The sequence below is a fragment of the Lepidochelys olivacea genome (assembly GCF_965140295.1).
Source record: "Lepidochelys olivacea isolate rLepOli2 genome assembly, chromosome: 7".
NCBI lineage: Eukaryota > Metazoa > Chordata > Testudines > Cheloniidae > Lepidochelys > Lepidochelys olivacea.
This window is the reverse complement of record NC_140417.1, coordinates 118,737,529-118,756,605: the sequence shown is the minus strand read 5'-3', so window position 1 is coordinate 118,756,605 and position 19,077 is coordinate 118,737,529. Positions and strand designations below refer to the sequence as shown.

The 19,077-nt window shown below is 43.4% G+C and overlaps 1 protein-coding gene across 2 annotated transcripts in view; it reads right to left on the bottom strand.

The window, feature by feature from the left end:
- SORCS1 (sortilin related VPS10 domain containing receptor 1) overlaps nt 1–19,077 on the bottom strand; it is a 428,683-nt gene that overhangs the window by 39,725 nt on the left and 369,881 nt on the right. For both annotated transcript variants that reach the window (XM_084634878.1, XM_084634879.1), the window contains exons 17-19: nt 17,780–17,893; nt 15,796–15,967; nt 3,097–3,283 (exon numbers count right to left, since the gene is read on the bottom strand). In XM_084634878.1, coding sequence (XP_084491004.1) covers nt 3,097–3,283; nt 15,796–15,967; nt 17,780–17,893 — 473 coding nt within the window. The remainder of the gene's footprint in view (nt 1–3,096; nt 3,284–15,795; nt 15,968–17,779; nt 17,894–19,077) is intronic.

The following is a 19,077-nucleotide window of genomic DNA, read 5'->3' as shown; positions in this document are numbered from 1 at the left end:
TGCTTTTCTGGTCCCTCTGGATCTGGCACAGCTCTGCCCCTACTTTCTCCTTAGCTCAGCTCTACTCTGTCTGACCCAGGCAAATCCAGCTCATACAGAGGACGGGACCTCCCTGGTCTCCTGACTCCCTGATTAACCTGCCCGCCCTGTCATTCAGGCTGACCAGGAGCATTGGCCTCTCCTCATTGTACCTGGGGGCTGTCAGTCTCAGAGTCCTGATTCCCCATTGACCCTTCCCCCTTTTAGTACTGGGACCTAGCAACTAAAACACCCCCACTGAATGTTAGTAAGGGGCCAACAGTCCCCTTACACAGGCTACATCATTTTCAAAAGTTAAAGCAACAGGCAGGGAGACTGAATAAGTTTGTTGCTGACCTTAAATGCCTGCTCAGATGACTCATAGATGGCCTTGTTGCTAGAGAAATGGCTTACAATCAGAAATGGCCTACAACCACTGGTGTAATCTGGGCCTCAGGCCAGTTTAAACAGCCCATAGGTCTCCGGTGGAAAGGAGATTCTAGTGGTGCAGAGTAGGTGGAAGGATTCTTATGCCATGCCAGTTCCCTGCAGCTGGCATAGCAGGGGAACTGGGGCCTATAGGAAAATGTGTGGCAAAAATGTCCCCGTTCCCCTTGAATGATCTTTGTTTCCAGCCCAATGTGGCTGTTTGCAGCTGGTAATAGCTAGGGCAAATTAATGCTATTCCACCTTGGCCCAAGGGGACCAGGTCTGCACAGACTGCTGCAGGATCAGGGAAGTGCCAAGGGTAATGGGTGGTGAATGAAATATACATGTTATATCTAATCTATTATACGGGTGAATTTAATGGGATAAAGGCATGCCACAATGAATGGCCCATCAGAAAACCCTTATTGCGTACAGACTTTTAATGACATTTCAGATTATCTAAGTGATTCTAGTGAATATTGGGCTTATTTCTATTACAAAAATAATATATTTTTGCTACATTACATGACTTAGGCCCCTAAGTCACTTAGGCCATTTTGAAAATTATCTCTCGTCTCACTTAAAAAAAAGATACAAAGGCCACCTTTTTAAGTATCACTTTGTAGTGTCCAAAAACTACAGGCTCATTAGATCAGCTGGCCAGACAGCTAATTAGTGCAGGTGGCTGAATTAGACAACTGCTTTCTCTTTCCCGCTTGTAGCCTGCATAAGAAAACAGCTATTGTATCATGTGGCCTCATTAGTTCGCAAACAAGACAAGCACAATGATGATCATCCCTCTGAAAACTCCTCTTGTTAAGCTGCAGCTGATTACAAAGCCTGTGTGCGGGAAGCTGTCAGAACCTCCCTGGAAATATTACCACAGAAACAATTCTCCATTTGTTTCCAGGGATCTTCACAAGCTATTAGAAATGACGCCTGGCTTGCAATCCACTGACCTATCCATAAACAGGAGCAGGCAAGGGAGGCTCAGAGGGAGCAAAGAATTGGCTTTTCCTCAGAGAACAAGGTGTAGCCAGCTGTTTGTCTTGAGATCCAAACCTACACCACAACTGATCAGTCAACGCTGCATAGGAGCGTTAAACAAAACTCGAACACTGCATCTTTTGCCTTCACAGAGGCCTCTGTCCGTCCAATTGCAATAGGGGTCACTAGCTCTACACAAGGGCAAATATTCTGCCAGCTAAGAAAAAAAATACAACTCAGCATTGGCCCCAAAACTGAGAAATTCCCTCCAACTGTCAACGCCTCAGTGTAAGGAACCACATGGCTTAAGTCCCAAAATGTGACTCCCAAGTTAGAGTAGTTTAAGAGGAAAGGAGTTTCGTTTCTCTAAGGCATTATTTTTGGACTCAATGCCCCAGGATGATGCCAGGAAGTACCATGCTGCAGAAGGTGCCATCTTTCACAGGAGGCATAAAACTGGGTTCCTGATCACCTGCGATCATTAAGAGGAGTGATTTTCCAAAGACCTTCTGGGGGGCTTGGACTCCTAAGTCCCTCAGGTAGCTTTTGAAAAAGCTCACCTTAAATCTACCATGGCACCTTTCACAAGAGAAGAGCTGTAAGCCCCATTGTTCCAGCTAAGTTCCCCCTGCAGTTTTCTGTAACTATAGGATTATACTTCACTCTGCCCTGAACTGTTTGGAGTGTTGTTGGGCACTGTTAAACAGCTGCTGCCTTGCACCCTAGGAACAGCTGCATTCCTGGTGAATAAAATAACCTCGAAGTTGCAATCTCTGTATAGGAACTTATTGAACACTTTGGGATCCTCTGAAAGAAGTATGCTATAAAAGTGTCAGGTATTAATTAAGAACAATTTCTGTAGCCATATTTCCAGGGTTTAGCACTTCCTTTCTAAACAACATGCACGTACAATAAAAAACAACAACCCACAACTCCGTTTTCCACCCCCCACCCCCACACAGAATCCTCGAGCTAAACCTTCAGGAGAACTCTGGGAAAGTTCAGAGATGGGTCAGAACTTTGTGGCTTGAACCAACGCTTAACCAGACTAAAAGGGAAATAACATGAACTCTATCTAGGGGTATAGGAAAATTTGGGTTTTAAATTGGCAGCAATTGAGATATAAGGAAGTTAGAAAGAAAAGCAGTGGAAGATATTATTTTTCTTGTAACTTTCTCCAGATTCAGAAATTTGGTTTCCATCATGACAGAAAGGGTGATTTCCACTCCAGAAGTGGCTGCATTTCACCAGTGGGCATATGATTCCTATGTATACATACAGGTCAAAATTTTTAGAAGTAGCCAGCGATTCTGGATGCCTCCATTTTTGTCTTCCCATTTTGAGACATCTTAAAGGAGCCTAATTTTCAGAAAGCATTGAGCACCTGCCCTTTGAAAATCAGATCCCTTTCTTTAAGGCATCTCAAGCTGGGGACCTGAAATTTGAGGCACTAAAAATGAAGAGCTGTTTTTTTAAAAAAAAACTTGGCCATTATCTGTGAATAATTTTTGGATTCTCTGGCTCTCAGTTTAGGGAAGGACAAAAGTTCATTCTCTCTGACTCTGCACATGTCTCAGAAGGTCTTCTCTCAGACAGGGAGCCTCTAAGAGAATGTAATGTTTCTTTAAGATATGTTGTAAACCAAACACAGTAATAACATACAAGTTACATGTAAGTACAGGACAGTGCTGTCCAATCCCAGGCTGTTTGCCACCTGCACGGTCACTCGGAATATGCCCACATTCTGGTAGACGTGCTTGATCCCGTCCTCCGTCGAGCTGAGATTGACGTACGACACAGCGATGCCATCTCCAAAATCCACCTGAATGATCATCCTTTGGACGTCACCCTATGACAATGGGGAAGAAGTCAATAAGGAAAACGACTCTTTGACTGGACTTCACTAGTGGCCTGAACCTACTCCCACGGACTTCAGACTGTGGAAAAGATTGGGCTGAACAGCTACAGGGAGTGATTTCAGAGAGCAACTCAGGATGGTTCAGGGATTTTGCAACAGCCTGTGATCCCTTTCACCTAGCTCGTAATGACTGTTACCTGGCTAAGAGCTGTTCAGTGGCCTGTTTGAAATGCGCTGGAAGTTCTCTACTACACAGGTGTCCACCTCATAAAAACCATCAGCACTAATTGGTCCCCATGTTGGCTGGGTCAGGCTGAGGACTGAACAGGCCTGGTGACTAAAATCCCCTCCTCCTGCCTAGAGACGGTCCCAGCAGTACAGGTGTAGGGTATGCCTGGTGCTGCTCTTCTGTGGGTAAAGCTGAGGATATTCGTCTCCTGGGTTGCCTACCTGGCACTTCTGGTTATCATTAAAAATAAAAAAGGAAGCACATAAGCAAAAAAACACAGCCAGGAGCTCCATGTTCCATGCAAGAGCAGAAACCCCGTTACCTGGAGAAAGCCTGTTATGTGGGTTGATATTCCACACTAGTGACTGAACTTGCTTTTTGTACACACAGCCACAATGAGCTCCACATCCAAGACATTCAGCGGGGAGCTCTTTGTGTAAGAACAGGCAGAGGAAATGAACAAACCTAAAACCCAAGGACCCACATGGATTTGTGTCTTTACACACAGCTTTACCGACCAATAGCATTTTTGATAAGCCAGTGCTCTTTGAAAAGGACAAGGAGCAGAGACGTGATTCAGACACATGCTTGCAGGGAGACCCTGTTTCTCATGCTCTGGAAACATCAATGGAATGCTCTCATCTCACTGCTGTGGTGTTGTATCCAGTACGGTCCATTTTCAACAGGCTGACAAGACACACAGAAACAGCCAGTGACTGTTGTAGGCCAACCTTCCAGGTGGGACACTGTAACTCGTCTTAACTCTGTACATAGTCACTACTAAAAGCCACTTTTGAAAGTGCCTCTCAATAGGACCGCTGTGATTACTGGGCAATGCAGTTACACTCTCCTTCTCTTGCTACAGAGCCACCTCTTATACAGTCTGGCACACTGGAGCCTTTGCCGGTGCCTGGATCCTTCATCTGGAAGAAAGCCATTAGATTAACAATTTAGGACAGTGCATACCATTGGGATGAAAGTATATGGAATTTTCTTTAATTTTGTTTCCTTATTTTTCCAAAAGGGGCTGTCACCTGGATGCCCTAATAAAAGTTATTAAAAGAAGCACCTGTTTCCAGGTAGGTCTAATTTTGTATTGTTTTAAGTTGTTGGGCTGGGTGGGGAGGCAGAAAAATGACATTTTGAGCTGAATCCCTCACACTTGTTCTCCGCCCAAAGATTTCACTTCCAGGGTTGTGTGGACAGAAGTGACAAGGTCAATACAGACCTGCTGCCCTAGTTTGGGGGAATCAGGTTTGAAGATAGGATGGTCTTGTGATTAGGGATGGGTCTTGTGGACTGGGGCTTCTGTATCACATTCCTGGCTCTGTCTGAGTTCCTGTGTGACTCTGGGCAAATCATGTAACCTCACTTTCTAGGCAGCATAGCACTGCCCTACCTTCCCAGGGGATTGTGAGGATAAAAATCATTGCTCGTGAGGTGCTGAGATACTTCGATGACAAGGACAATATAAGTGATTAGATAAACAAACAAACAAACAAACCACTACAACAGGTTTTCTCTATATATACACACATGCAAAATGCTGGGGTCTAAATTAGCTGTTATCATTAAAGACAAAGATCTGGAGTCATTGGAGATAGTTCTCTGAAAATATCTGCTCAATGTGCAGTGGCCGTCAAAAAAACTAACAGCATGTTAGGAACCCATTAGGAAAGAGATAGTAAGACACAGAATATCATAGTGCCTCTATATAAATCCATGGTACACCCACATCCTGAATACTGTGTGCAGTTCTGGTCATCCCATCTCAAAAGAGATCTAGCAAACTAGGAAAAAGTACAGAGAAGGGCACCAAAGATGATTAGGGGGATGTAAATCTTCCATCTGAGGTGAGATTAAAAAGACTGGGACAGTTTAGCTTGGAAAAGAGATGTCTAAGGGCGGGCTGACAGATCTATAAAATCATGAATGATGAGGAGAAAAAAAGTGTTATTGACCCATGCACATAACACAAGAACCACTGGTCACCCAATAAAATTAATAGGTAGCCGGTTTAAAACGAACATAAGGAAGTACTTCTTCACATACTACACAATCAACCTGTGGAACTCGTTGCCAGAGGATGTTGTGAAGTCCAAAAATATAACTAGACTCAAAAAAGAACTAGATAAATTCATGGGGGATAGGTCCATCAATGGCTATTAGCCAAGATGGTCAGGGATGCAATCCCATGTTCTGACTACTAGAAGCTGTCACTGGACTACAAGGGATGGATCTCTCAATAATTGTCCTATTCATTCTCTCTCAAGCATGCGGCACTGGCCAAAGTCAGAAGAGAGGACACTGGGCTAGATAGACCACTATGGCCATTCTTATCTTCTCATATGTTAAGAAGAACTGCAGGTGCTCTTTGCAAACTCTATGGGCTTGTGTGTGCAGGAATTTATTCTGGAATAGCTATTCCTGATTAACTGTATTTGTGGATGCTTTTATTCTGTAATACAGGCATCCAAACATGGAGCTAATCAGAAATTGTTCATCAGGAATAGCTAATCCACTTTAAATACCTTATTCCTTACCTTATTCCAGATTAATTTTCATGTGTAGACAAGCCCTTAAATAAATTTGCTTTATGCCCGGTCTACACTTAAAACTTATATTGGCATAGCTGAGTTGGTCCAAGGCATGAGTAAAACCCACCCCCTAGCAAAATAACTATGCTGACAAAACCCCTGCTGTAGACAGACCTATGCCAGCCAAAGAGGGCTTCTGTCCATGTAGCTAACGTCGTTCAGGGAGGTGGGGTAGCTATGCCGGTCATATGCTATGTCTTCTGTTGGCGTGTGCAGTATCTACCCTAGCACAGGCTCTGTAGTACAATCAGAGTGTTTTTATTTAACTTAGCAGTGTACATAGTCGTCAGTGAGATGTTGCTATGCTTGAGAAGATTGGCTGAGAAATAAGTTATGGAATAAGGTTTGATTCAGCAAAGATCTTAAGCATGATCTTAACTTTAGATCTACTGCATTTAAGCATGAGCTTAATCTACCTGGACTTCAGTAAGGCATCTGATACAGTTCCACATGGGAAATTATTAGTTAAATTGGAGAAAATGGGGATTAATATGAGAATTGAAAGGTGGATAAGGAACTGGTTAAAAGGGAGACTACAATGGTTAATACTGAAAGGTGAACTGTCAGGCTGAAGGAAGGTTTCTAGTGGAGTTCCTTAGGGATCGGTATTGGGACTAATCTTATTTAACATTCTTATTACTGACTTTGGTACAAAAAGTGAGTGTGCGCTAATAAAATTTGTAGATGACAAAGTTGGGAGGTATTGCCAATATGGAGGAGGTCCGGAATATCATACAAGACGACCTGGATGACCTTGTGAACTGGAGTTCTAGAAATGGGATTACATTTAATAGTGCAAAGTGAAAGGTCATACATTTAGGGATTAACAACAAGAATTTTTGCTATAAAATGGGGATTTATCATTTGGAAGTGACAGAGGAGGAGCGAGACCTGTGTGTATTGGTTGATCACAGGATGACTATTAGCCATCAGTGTGATGTGGCCATGAAAAAGGCTAATGTAATCCTACGATGCATTAGGTGCGGTATTTCCAGTAGAGACAGGGAAGCGTTAGTACCATTATGCAAGGCTCTGGTGAGACCTCAGCTGGAATACTGTGTGCAGTTCTGGTCTGCCATATTTGAGAAAGATTAATTCAAACTGGAACAGGTGTAGAGAAGGGCTCCTAGGATGATCTGAGGAATGCAAAACCTACGTTATTAGAGGAGAATCAAAGAGCTTGGCTTGTTTAGCCTAACCAAAAGAAGGCTGAGGGGAGATACGATTGTTCTCTATAAATACATCAGAGGGATAAACACAAGGGACATAGAAGAATCATTTAAGTTAAGCGCCAATGAGGGCAACAACAAATAGCTATAAACTGGTCATCAACAGATTTAGACTCAAAATTAGCCATCAGAGGAGTGAAGTTCTGGAACAGCCTTCCAAGGGAAGCAGTCGGGGCAAAAACTTAACTAGCTTCAAGACTGAGCTTGATAAATTTATGGAAGGTAGGGTATGATAAGATTGCCTACAATGGCATGTGACTCATTGGCGATTGCCAATAGCAAAAATCCCCAACTGGTAGAGACAGGACAGGAGGGCTCTGAGTTTCTACAGAGAATTCTTTCCCAGATGTCTGCCTGGTGGATCTTGCCCACATGCTCAGGATCTAACTAACTGCCATTTTTGGGGTTGAAAAGGAAATCCCCCCCACCCCAGCTCAGATTGCCAGAGACCCTGGGGCTTTTTTGCCTTCCTCTGCAACATTTGGCATGGGTCATTTGCAGTTTAACCTAGTGTAAATGGTGGATTCTCTGTAACTTGAAGTCTTTAAACCATGATTTGAGGACCTTAGTAACTCAGCCAGAGGTTAGGGGTCTATTTTAGGAGTGAGTAAGGTTCTGTGGCCTGCGATGTGCAGGTCAGACTAAATGGTCCTTCTGACCTTAAAGTCTATGAGTTCCTCCTAGATATAGGAATTACTGGGTGAGATACAGGAATTAGGTGAGGTTCTCTGGCCTGTGTTATGCAGGAAGTCAGTCTAGATGATCATATGGGTCCCATCTGACTTTTAAAATCTATGAAGATCATTAATACCAATGTGACTTAAGTAGATGTTTGAAGTTAAATCACTTGTGTAAGGTCTTTGCTGAGGGCAGGGGAGACCTACAGCAAAACCATACTGCTGTGTACAAGCAGCTCCCAAGAGTAGTTTGCACACGGCGGTATTATCAAGAGAGATTTTTGCAACAATATGACATTTCCTTATGTCAGTGACTGGGATGTGTGTGGTCATGCCTACTGGTTAGAGCAGGCATCAGTAGCCAGGAATCAGAGCCCAAGATGAGAGACTTAGTCAGAGGCCTGCGCCAAGGGTCAGAGAGGAAGTCAAAAATCAGAGCCCAGAGTCAGAACCAGGCTAAGTGGAATGAAGCAGGGCATTGGCAAGGCTGGAACAAGGCAGGAGCTATCTTGGCTGTGGGCAAATGCTTTTAGCAGCAGCTGAACTGTTGCTGCTGTTGGGTTTAAGGGTCAGTCTGATGACTCTTCCAACCCATCAGGCGGACCGCGGTGTAACAAATCAGGCAGTTTACAAGCCAGCTGCACTTGTTAGGTTACCCAGAACCTGGCTCTGCCACGGGCTCTCATCCCTGACACTGGGCACCAAAAATAAAACACCCAACTCCCCCAATCCTTCTTGCTATAGCCTTGCCTGTTGCCTTTTCTGGTGTGTACTCGGCATGTTGACGAGGGTAGTGGTAGATTATATGGATCCGCAGAACCCAAGTAAAGCAAACAGTAAGCCCAGTGCACTTCTCCTGTGGCTTTGCATATGGGCATCAATGCAATGAGCATTAACCCAAGTCCGACTTCTTGAATGAGCACCATCTTCCAGCTCCATCTCTAGAGGTTTGTAATGCAAACTCTCTTAGGAGGCATGGCCACAATTTGCAAAGGTGGCTACCTATGGTTAGGTCCCCTAAACTCAGTCCCTGTATATTCGTCACGCTGGGGTAGGCAGATACCTGTTATAATAGCCAGGAAAAGAGCAGTCCTTTGTGTTGGCATTGCTAACCTGATTTAATGTATGTTACCTACAAGGTGTGGCATAACCGTCAGATGGTACACTGCAATCCTAATAAGTGCTTTGCTAGATCAGAGCCTATAAGTATCTGCTTAGCTTTTAGCACATGAGTAGATTTGTTGACCTCAGTGAAGCCTGTGGCAGAGCTAGTTGAATCCAGATCTTCCAAGACCAGTGTCTTGAGCACCAGACCATTAAAAAATAAAAGCACTTTGACATAAGTAAGTAAGTTTTCAAAGTCATTCTAGTGACTAACAAAACCCGACCTCTGGGGATTTAAACACATATATAATAGCACCTTCTCTATGCACAGCAAACGTACCTATTTCTTGCAAAAAATCTAGAACACACACAGGACCTAAATGCTTTCAGCAAGATCTCTGAATCTTTTCACTTCAGCATTTGTTAGCAACATGCCATGCTGTTTGCAAAATATTGTTACACTTTGGTTACTTTTATACTGCCATTAGAATTTTGGTATATGTCTGATTATGGCCCACCCCAATCAATCTAATAAGGATGCAGCCTTCCAGCTTTCCATTTAAATTTCACCCAGAAGGTTGTAATCATGGATTTTCCATATTAAGTGCTAGTCTTTGTATGTAAATTGAAGTATTAAAACAATGAGATACAGCTCAAAGTTTTTAATTTTAGTCCCATGCCTCAGATTTAATTTAAAAGTCTTCAATTATGCATTGGCTTGCATCTCTTTTTCCTTAAAGATGTTTAAAACGGTTTTAATTATCCACTGCAATAGGCAGACACTGCTTCTGTTGGGATGTCTTCCTGAATGAATGTTTTAAAAATGTGCTTTACACAGTCTTTATGCAGATTCACCCATTTTCCCCCATGGCACTTTTCCACTTGCATCCAAAAATGTGTCCTTGAAGACATTTCTTTATGGAAGACATTCCACTGAATTCCGGGGCAAGTCTGTCTGTAGAATGCTCCTTAATATGGCTCACAGTTCAGCAATCATTAAGCATATTCTTAACTTTAAACAAGTTAAGTCCATCCTGATTCACATGCTTATCTTTAAGTGAATGCTTAAGCACTTTGCTGAATTAGGGCCTAAGGCCACCGATTAATAATGATGCTTATTGGTGGTTTCTTGCAGTTTTCCTCCAGGAAGAATATTTGGATGACAACATGTAAAGTCAAATAAACTCAACCATAATCAAGTTCAAAGATGCTTGTTTCAAGTTGATTTTATTAACATTTATTAATAAGTTGTACGCAAGTTGATTCTTGGAACATTTCAAAGTAGCAAGTACAGGAGAACTGGTGTTTAGGTATGCGTGGAAACATTTACATTAGGTGGTTGAGACCAGTCATTAAAATGTGTGTGTATGAAAAATGTGGCCACCTTAGAGTCACCTCCAGGAAAATGGCGTTATGACTGGGTTGCCTCTGCAGCAATCCCTAGTGGCCCATCAGGGCCTGACTCCCCCCCAAGTCTCCACTGGTAGGCTGCTGTGAGGTCCAAGGTAGCAGTGCTTTGGCCCTCTAGCCAAAGCAAACTTCAGTCCTACCCCATCTGGGATGATAAGGACCAAAAGAAATGAGGAACACCCCACCCCCCCAACTCATAATGGAATCATCCAACAAACCTTCGGTGGGACCCCGCCCCCTATTCAGGGCTTGTCTCCAAACAGTCTGTGCTTCTGCTGATCCCCTAGGGTCTGGTTGTCCCTTCCAGCAGGGACTTGTCCAGCCGGCAGGCTAGTTCAGTCTCTCACACTAGGAGAAGCAGAATTCCGTCCTAGACAGCCCTTGATTGGGCTAGATCTCCTCCTTTTAACTCCCCTCTCGATGCCTGACATTTGCCACAGGCATAATGGGACCAACTGGATCCAGAGTCTCTCATTAACCCTCTTGTTGCCAGTGTGGGCCATCTGCCCCATCACAGGCACACGAGTTTTTGTATTAAAAAAAAAAAAAAGAATGGGGCGAGATCCTCACCTAGTGGAAATCAGCATAGCTCTACTGACATCAGTAGAGCTACAGCGATTTATATCAGCTGATGGACCAGAAATACTTGCTCCCAGATCTTGGGAAAAAGAGGCAGACCTTTTGGGGTTCTCCAACCTCTTCACTAGGTCAGTGGTTGTCAGTACTTAACCAGAGGTTCACCAATATTCCTCTCTGCGAGCCCCATATGATTGCAGGCTGCTTTTGAATTGCTTTTCCTTGTTCCTCCCAGTGACATTGTTACACCATCAGAAAGTCATATTCCACTTTGCTGAGTTTGATCATCTCTGTGAGGATAACAAGACCCAGTGCTATGAGACGTTTTCCTGATTGTCATCATGTGCTTCGTGGAGACATCATACTCTTCACTGTTAGCATTTGCTCCTTCCTTCCTCTTGTTTTGCTGTTGTGTTAAACTATGAGACTAACTGATTTTTCAGGGACAACCACGAGTTTGCATCCAAAGCTCTCCTCTCTCCTGCTCAGTCTCAACTTGTTCTTTAGAGAAGGCAACTAGACCTAGAAAGTTAACAGTTGTACAGGTCTCCGCAGATCTTCTCTTTGCTCATCAGCTTTATAGCTTTCTTGTCCTCCTTGTTAGCCCTTTTGTGTCAAGTGGAACTTGAGTATGAACACAGAGTTGGAAAGCTACAGTACGTAGGGTGACTATCTACATCTCAGAACAGGGAAGCTCTAAAGCAGCAGTGTTCTGAAGGGCCAAAGACATGAGAAAAGGTCTCTGTCTTTTACCGCACAAGAGTTGTACATGTGGCACAAGTGAAGAAACTGGTCCATCTTGGATAGCTTAGTCATTAAAATTATTGACCATCACCTCCGGAACTGAGGGACTGGCCTGTCTTTATCTCTGGGTGCACTAATTCACATATACTCGAGCAAAATCACACATGCATGTCCACATTATCCAGCCCATTTTGACATGCCTGATGTCCTCCTCTGATGTGAAGAGCTAACCAGAGAACACTTTTGTTTTTGATACCTACCTCTCATCTGCATTGGAAGGAAATGGATCTCAGGCTTTGCCTATGCACAGCTTTGGTACCTATTTAACTATTTGCATTAAGGATGTGACTTACAGAAATGATTAAATGGGTATAATCCCTACAATCCTACACTGCCTTATAGGTGCCTTATAGCAGTACACTCGATTCACTTAAACTTAGGCCATGTCTACGATGGGTAGTGATCGATCTATCGGGGATCGCTCTGCTGTGAACTCCGGAACTCCACCAGGGTGAGAGGCAGAAGCGGGGTCGGCGGGGGAGTGGCGGCCATCGATCTCGCGCCGCGAGGACGCGAAGTAAGTGATTCTAGGTCAATCTGAGATACGTTGACTTCAGCTACGCTATTCTCATAGCTGAAGTTGCGTATCTTAGATCGATCTCCCCCCTTAGTGTAGACTAGGCCTTAGGGAAATAAGCTATACCAGTATAAATACCTTTATACCAGCATAACTGCATCCACACTAGGAAGGTTATACTGCATCAGTTATCCCAATATACTTAAAGCAGTACAATGTGCATTAAAAGGCTCCTCACACAAGGCCAGACCTACTGAAAGCAGCTTGACTTTTCAAGATGCTTTCAAATAATTCTCTCATCCCCTTTTGATAGCTCCACCATTTGTGTCAGTGGTGAGCAACTGAAAATAGGTTTGCAGGTGACAGGAGCTCCCATGGAGCTCCCATGTCCTAGTGCAAGAAGTATTTCATTGTTTCTTTTGGCATCAGTGAAACCAAAGGACCTGTAGCTGGCCAGTTTTCTCCTACCACTTCAGCAGCCAAATGATTAAGGCTCGTTGTGCAGCTCATGTGTCTAGCATTTTTGGAGAGAGCATCAGCGGTAGCTAGCGCTGGTTGAAATTTTCCACACAATTTTTTTTGACCAAAAATGCCTGTTTAAAAAAAAGTTGTTTTTTTAAAAAAAAAAAAAAATTCCCATATTTCAATGAGTAAAACCGAAAACTGCAATTTTTGGGGGGCGGGGGAGTTAGTTGTTTAGTTAATGTTTCCACCTACTTCCTCTCCTTGTTGTTTCCTTTAATCCCCCTTATTAGTGGCAATATGGACAAAAAGGCAGGGGAGTGAGTTTTTGTTGTTTTATCAATATTTTGAATTTGTTTGTAATATTTTTTCCAGAGAATGAACATTTAGATGCACCAAAGCACGTCAGATTTGCTAGATGCTGCTTCCTTTGCAAATCAGTATGCGAGTTTGTTCAGAGAAGGAAAAGCCTTGGTCTGCACCTACAACTTTTAGCCACCGACGCCAACAGTACCAGATTTTCCTCATTATATCTGCTTGTCATAAATATAAAGGGAAGGGTAAACCCCTTTAAAATCCCTCCTGGCCAGAGGAAAAATCCTCTCACCTGTAAAGGATGAAGAAGCTAAAGGTAACCTCACTGGCATCTGACCAAAATGACCAATGAGGAGACAAGATACTTTCAAAAGCTGGGAGGAGGGAGAAAAACAAAGGGTCTGTGTCTGTCTGGGTGATGCATTTGCCGGGGACAGAACAGGAATGGAGTCTTAGAATTTAGTAAGTAATCTAGCTAGGTATGTGTTAGATTGTGATTTATTTAAATGGCTGAGAAAATAGCTGTGCTGAATAGAATGAATATTCCTGTCTGTGTCTTTTTTGTAACTTACGGTTTTGCCTAGAGGGATTCTCTATGTTTTGAATCTAATTACCCTGTAAGGTATCTACCATCCTGATTTTACAGGGGTGATTCCTTTATCTCTATTAAAAGTCTTCTTGTAAGAAAACTGAATGCTTTTTTCATTGTTCTAAGATCCAAGGGTTTGGGTCTGTGGTCACCTATGCAAATTGGTGAGGATTTCTACCAAACCTTCCCCAGGAAGTGGGGTGCAAGGGTTGGGAGGATTTTGGGGGGAAAGACGTGTCCAAACTCCGTTTTTTCAGGAACCCAGATAAAGTTTGGTGGTGGCAGTGGAAATCCAAGGGCGAAGGGTAAAATTAATTTGTACCTTGGGGAAGTTTTAACCTAAGATGGTGAAAGTAAGCTTAGGAGGTTTTCATGCAGGTCCCCACATCTGTACCCTAGAGTTCAGAGTGGGGAAGGAACCTTGACACTGCTAGAGGAGTGTTTCCCAAACTTGGGACGCCACTTGTTTAGGGAAAGCCCCTGGCGGGCTGGGCCAGTTTGTTTACCTGCTGCGTCCGCAGGTTCGGCCGATTGTTGCTCCCACTGGCCGCGGTTCGCTGTGCCCGGCCAATGGGGGCTGCGGGAAGTGGCACGGGCTGAGGGACGTATATGAATTGTCAGTGGGCAGGATTGAACTGGGACCTTTGAAGTTTAGTGCATGAGCCTCTACCGCATGAGCTAAAAGCCAACTGGCTGTTAGCTATGGCTGTAGAGCAGACTCATTTTATCTCTCTCTTTCAGTGGTCTCAGCGCCACTAGATGGGACAGAACACCACACCCAGAAGTATATCACTATACAAAGAATCAGAAACCACCAACATGAAGATCCAAGTTAGCCCCTGTAAGCCGCCATGCATTTTGTGTTTTTGTGCAAACACAGATCAGTGTTTAGCACTTTCTTGCCAAACCACAAAGGAAAGCAAATGAGACAAGGGAAGTGGGAGGAAAAGGCAATCTGGGCAGTGAGGAAATCTTACTTGGGAGCAGAGAACACAGGATGGGAGATTTCATGGATTCTCTCCAATGATTTAATAAAATACTTTCGATACAAGAGGAGCCAGGCTAGGGGGAAATGTACTTGCAGATTAGAGATGTCCTGAGGATACCGGGTTTTTTTAACCTCCTTTCATCCAAGAATCTCAGAGCCTTTCAAACATATTAATCAAACTTTGGATCATTGCAATGAGGTATGTTTGGTATTATTAGCTTACCTATCTGTATAATGGGTCTATCTTATCAAGAAGCCACAGAGTGAGTCAGTGGCAGAGCCAGGATTAGAATCCAAGAGCCCAGATTCCTAGTTCTCCGTTCTACCACTAGGCCACTTTGTAAACTTCAAGTTCCAGAATCTGAGCTACAAATGCACACAGCTCAGGAGGAGGGGTGTGTGTGTGTGTGTGTGTGTGTGTGTGTGTGTGTGCACGCGTGGATGACTTTAAGACCACCCTTGTTCTGGTGGAAACTGAATGAGGCTAGGGTTCATATTCACCATTGGATTCCATCGTGATGAAATCTTGAGATCTTTCCTTGGGAGATTTTAGCCCTAAGCGCCTAAATGGTGGAAACACTCAGCCATCTCAAAGGGGGGAAATCTCATAAGATCAGACCTGTATGTGAGATTTCCACCATCTTGGGCTGAACTGCAGCAAGGTCTAATTGGAACCAATGACCAGTCCATCTTGCACTTTCAAATCCTGTTGGGGATCCAAACCAGAAGGGACAGGCTGGCATCAGGATTCAAGTCTGCACCGCTTTTGAAATTTGAAGTGGTTTGGATGTGAGGTTCTGGTTCTGAACCGTGGTTGATGCATGGAAACAAACTTTGTGTCCCATCATCACCTTATATCACGTATTGCCTTTCAATAACATTCAGACTAAGATGCATTGTTAAGTGGATTTAATCCCCTACTCCAGTGTCTCAACTCAATGTCTTTGCAAGCTTGCATGATTCAGATTAATGTATTCCCAGGGGGGACCATAAAAATAGACCATACCTCCTCCAGCTGCACCATGAGAGTAACGTTGTGCCCTTGTTCTGCGGTCAGTTTCCCATCCGAAGTGATGATACGCAGTCCACGGGGGGCCTTGCCAGGACACTGCTGGGGTTTAGCTGTGTACTGTTCTCTCACGCCATCTGTGCAGTTATTAGACACAACCTTTCTGTACCTGCAAAGAGAGAGATCTCTGTGTAAGGAGGAGATGCAGGGAATCAGAAGTTCAAACCAGGCATGGGAAGTTTTCAAATTTGCCTCAGGTTGGTGAGGCTGAGGGCAATCTGGCTTCTAAGTACTTTGTAGATAAGTGGTCCAGTCACACTTTCCACATGCCTACAGTGCACAAGCAGCCTATAACGTTTTCAGCTGGATACAATATTCTCATTCATTGCTCCCCTAACGAGTTGCATAATTTTGCTGGACACTATTAAACCGCTGCTGTCCTGCACTGCAGAGCTTTCTGCTTCTCAGTTGGGCATGAGCCAATTCTCTCTAAGAAGCCAATCTTGCACTTTAACCATCTTTCACCTGAGGATCCCAGAGCTTTTAAAACACATTAATTAAGCTTAGGATCACTGCAGTGCAGCACATTCAATATTATTAGATCCATTTTACATAAAGGCAAGCTAGATCATCAAGAAGTCACATAGTGAGACAGTGGCAGAGCCAGGATTAGAATCCAAGAGCCCAGATTCCTAGTTCTCTGTTCTACCTCTAGGCCACTTTGTAAATTTCATGGTCCAGAACCTGAGCTAGAGCTGAACACAGCTCAAGAGAGTGTATGCACACAGATGACTTTAAGACCATATGTTTTATCATAGCAATTTTGGGCCCATCAGGGTTACAGTTTGGACCCAGACCCAAGACAGAGCAGCCTGAAGGTTGCTCTGTCGTGCACTGGCTGCTGAGACTCTGGCATCTAGAGGTGAGCAGAATTTAGAAGGTGCTGGAGGGCAGGATCTGGCCCCAGGCATCTGAAAAATGCTTTGGGATTTTTGGAACACAGACAGCTGTAGAAAGATATCGGTTATATCTTTATTTTAAGGTTAATCTGTTAAGTGCAGCACAGCTGTGTTTATCTAATGCACAATACACTGTAAACCTCTTGAGAAAATGTGTTCCTTTCCCTTGTAAGATGCCATTGTTAACCCCAACTTGCCTCTATTTAGTTTTTCTCTTTTAAGTGGATTTTTGGTTTTGCCACCACATTCCAGGGAGAGGACATTGCTGTTCTAAGGCAGATTGTGTTTATGAAGTCACAAACATGGCTACATTATATTTACCAGTGCTGAAGGAAATGGGCTAGATCCTTGGACCCATTTGTGCAGCTTGTGAGCTTACGAGGGGCTGATGTATAGCTGTCAGTTCTTTGTGCCTGTTTTATGCACCTTTTACTTAGCAAATACAATTAGAACTTGACACCTGCAACTCCTGTTGACCTTAGCTGCAACTGCCACTGATTTTAATGGGGCTGTAAAGGATCATGGAGTACTCACAACTTCAAGGGTTATCTACTTATTATTCTCTTTCTTCAAATTTAAACCCAATTCTTATTGCCTTTCTCTAGCATGTATCCCACTCTCAGCTTTAATCACTTGGATTTTCTTCAGGATTTAGGGCATGACCCACAGTCCACTGAAGTCAACGGCAGTCTTTGCACTGACTTCAATGGATGTTGGATAAGCCCATAGATCACATTTGTCCCATGCTCTACAGTTTGCTTGTAGCATCATTTTTCCAGAGCAAGTTTAAAGAAGAAAATAAGAACAAACAAACAAAAACTAGAGAATTACGGGCTTGATCCAAAGCCCACTGAAGAAGTCAATGAAAAAACTCCCATCAACTTAATCAGTTTCAAATTGGACCCTGTGTGTCTCAGGAAAAGTAGGCTTTAAACAACTCTGGGATGACAGCTTGGAGATCCCATGTGGCTGAGGGCTGCAGGGTTGGATTTGCTAAAATCATCTTCTGTAAATCCACTTACCCAGTGCTGTTGAGATAACTCTGTCCAAAGCTACAGTCTTTTGACAAGGACGACGGGTTATACCAAAACGCTGGTAAACACTGGCCATTGGTGTGACGCTCATATCCATAATCACTGTTTTATCAGAAAAATAATTGACAAGGAAATCAGACATTAACTCATCCTCGCTAATATGGATATAATGACTCCGGGTCCCTTTCCTGCCTTTTCAGCTTGAAATGATATAATAAATACAGCACCTGGGCCTGATTCTGCTTTTGACTTCAGTGGCATTCACCTAGATTTAGGTCCGTGTAAGCATGAGCAGAACTAGCCCTGTTGTTTCTAATCCTGGTGGTTTATGAAATCATGGCTTGTAAAAGGCAGGCCTAGATTGGTTTCTCGGTCGAGCATGGCTTCGTGGTTACAGACAGATCCAGGAGCCAATGTAGCAAATCCCAGAACTGCCAGCAATTTTCAACTGCTGCTGACTCAGTGATGCTTTAGGAGCTGAACAGCTTAAGTTCAAACTGATGTTATTTGGACAGAACACCGCCTGTGGCCTAAAGCAAATTTGACAGCCCTGAGAAAGCTTTCTAGAGGAACAAACTCCTGCACAGGATTTTTGGTATGGAACAGAAGGCGGCTGGGTTTTTTTTCATTTCTGCATTAGTTTGGAAAAGGAGAAGTTCTCTATAATGTGTGTGTCAAAAGGAGGAAGAGGATTGAGCTGGTGGAAAATGGAAATTACTTCTCTCTTAATTTTCCCCTTGGACCGTAACTGGAATGCTGTTGAGACACTGGATCTGTACACATTCATCCAGTTGCATCATGGCTTTACAATGGGGAATATTAATTACATAATGCTCTTGGTTGCCTTTTTTAAATTTTAGAACATGGTCTTCTTAGCAGATCTCCTGTTCTAAAATCCACTCTCCTTTGTAGAAAGTGGCCTGATAACAACTACCTCAAGGAGGAGAAACTTCTTAGAGGAGGCTTGGATGGGAGTTAAGACCTTGAAGGAAAGGAGACAGGACAGGAGACACAGGAAGTGGAAGGAGCCAGGCTGACGGGATTGTATATAAAGAGACCCAGGGAGTTCTTCCTGTAACTGGATCAGAGATGGCGTTCCAGGAAAGCGACTTCTTTGTTTTTAATTCCAAAGAAGAGATGGTCAAACGAGAGTAAAAATTGTAAAAACCTTTTCCCTGCTTTGACGTCAAAATGCTGGCTTTCCAAAGTTTCAGTTTAATTAAAATTTTGAACTATAAGCAACGTTGCAAAGGAAAAAGTCATGAACAATTTACAATACTTTTTGC